The following is a 1,739-nucleotide window of genomic DNA, read 5'->3' on the forward strand; positions in this document are numbered from 1 at the left end:
TGCCATTATGACCCCCCCCATTTTACAGATGAGGAAACTGAGGCAAACAGGTGAAGTGATTTGCCCAGGGTTATTACACAGTGTTTGATGCTGGATTCAAACTCAGGTCTTTTTGACTTCAGGCCCAGAACTCTATCCACTTCGCCATCTGGTGGTCACCACGCTGCCACTACAGTGGAAGAGGCAGAGGCATGAGCTGAGAGATCCTGAGGACAGACAGATAGATGGTTTCAGGGAGAGTGATCTTTTGTGGTGAAGAATGGTGCCACTTGGCCACCTGGGGTAGGTGTAGGGACCTTCAGGTGCGTGACCACGGCCTCCTGTCTGGAGCCTAGCGGCGGCAGCTGAAAAAAAGCGGACTGTCAGAGTTTGGCAGTTGGGACTTCCTCCCCCGGCGACCTTTAGTGCATCTCCTGAGGTGGAAAATTTCTATGTGTTGGGCCACTATCCTTAACCAAAGATGCATCCAGACTTATCTCCACACCTACATACTGAGGAATGTAACATTTTAATTAACTTATTAAAAGAATGCCACCAAAAGCACAATGTCCTGAAATTTTTTGGTCACTGTAATGATCTTGATCGTGAGATGCGGAAATGCCTGAAAAAGGAGTATGGAGAAAGGAGGGCCAAGAGCAGGGAATTTGGAGAAGCTAAGCGACGGAAATTTTCCAGTATTTCAGAAGAGTCAGAAAACTGAGTTCTGCTTTCACCAGACATCTTGGCTAATAAAAGAATGAACATCTGGACATACAGCTAGTAGCTGGAAGAAAGTCACCGTGTTTGAACTCAATAGTTCTTAAACAATGAACCCTTTTATGAGCTGCAGAGAAATTTGGAAACTGATAGTATAAGACTCTAGTAGTTGCAAGACTAAAAGACCGAACTTCCTTGCCATCAACAAAACATCAACATTTGAATAATGACTATTTGTTTATTGCCCCCTATAAGAAAATCATTATTTTCCTTATGCCTACTAAGCTAAAGGAGTTAGAAGAGGTGAAGAAAGTATGTTGCTATCAGCCCTCCCTTCACAGCGACATAAAAATATCAATCAGTGTTCCATTCACAAGACCTCAGCCATCTTCCACACCTTTGTAAACAGTTTTCATGAGTTGTGGCTGATAAAATACTTTTTTAAAGAAGGTAGTGGAATAAATTGAAACATGGAGAGTCCAGGGAATATAGCCCAAAGTAAAAATATTTTGTTTTTGTCTTCTCATCTATACATGGAAAGCTGTTTTCTTCAGTGATTAAAAATTTGTAATACAAAAAAAAAAAAAAAGAATGGTGCCACTTAAGGACTCTCAAAGGGCATCAACCCTTGGGCACAGCAGAGTACTAAGGAGGGGGAGGCTTGCAAAAGAGCTCCTCAAAGGGAGAAAAGGACTTCCAAGGGCCAGGAATTGGGAGGTACCCCATTGCCACATGCAGTCTCCACCTATGTGCCTCACTACCATCTCTAAGTTTGTGAACACTCATCTATTCTGAGTGTTATTTGTGGGAGAGTGAGCCCTAGGACTTGGGGTCAGGGAACTCTCTCTCTCTCCATATATATATATATATATTTATATATTTGTATGTATATATGTTGGGGGGGGCAGGCAATGAGGGTTAAGTGACTTGCCCAGGGTCACACAGCTAGTAAGTATCAAGTGTCTGAGGTCGGATTTGAACTCAGGTCTTTGTGAATTCAGGGCCTATGTTTTATCCACTGAGCCACCAAACTGCCCCAAGGG

At 43.1% G+C, this 1,739-nt stretch overlaps 1 protein-coding gene across 1 annotated transcript; it reads left to right on the forward strand.

The window, feature by feature from the left end:
- Positions 1-401: 401 nt before the first annotated feature.
- Positions 402-939, forward strand: LOC122729941 (COX assembly mitochondrial protein 2 homolog). The gene has a single exon (XM_043969090.1). The coding sequence runs from the start codon at positions 461-463 to the stop codon at positions 698-700; it is 240 nt and encodes a 79-aa protein (XP_043825025.1). The 5' UTR covers positions 402-460; the 3' UTR covers positions 701-939.
- Positions 940-1,739: the final 800 nt, after the last annotated feature.

Source organism: Dromiciops gliroides, chromosome 5, assembly GCF_019393635.1.
Source record: "Dromiciops gliroides isolate mDroGli1 chromosome 5, mDroGli1.pri, whole genome shotgun sequence".
In the NCBI taxonomy this organism is placed as follows: Eukaryota; Metazoa; Chordata; class Mammalia; order Microbiotheria; family Microbiotheriidae; genus Dromiciops; species Dromiciops gliroides.

Excerpts from the sequence above, each read along its gene's own strand:
- LOC122729941 (XM_043969090.1), top strand. The coding sequence starts at position 461 with ATGCATCCAGACTTATCTCCACACCTACATACTGAGGAATGTAACATT.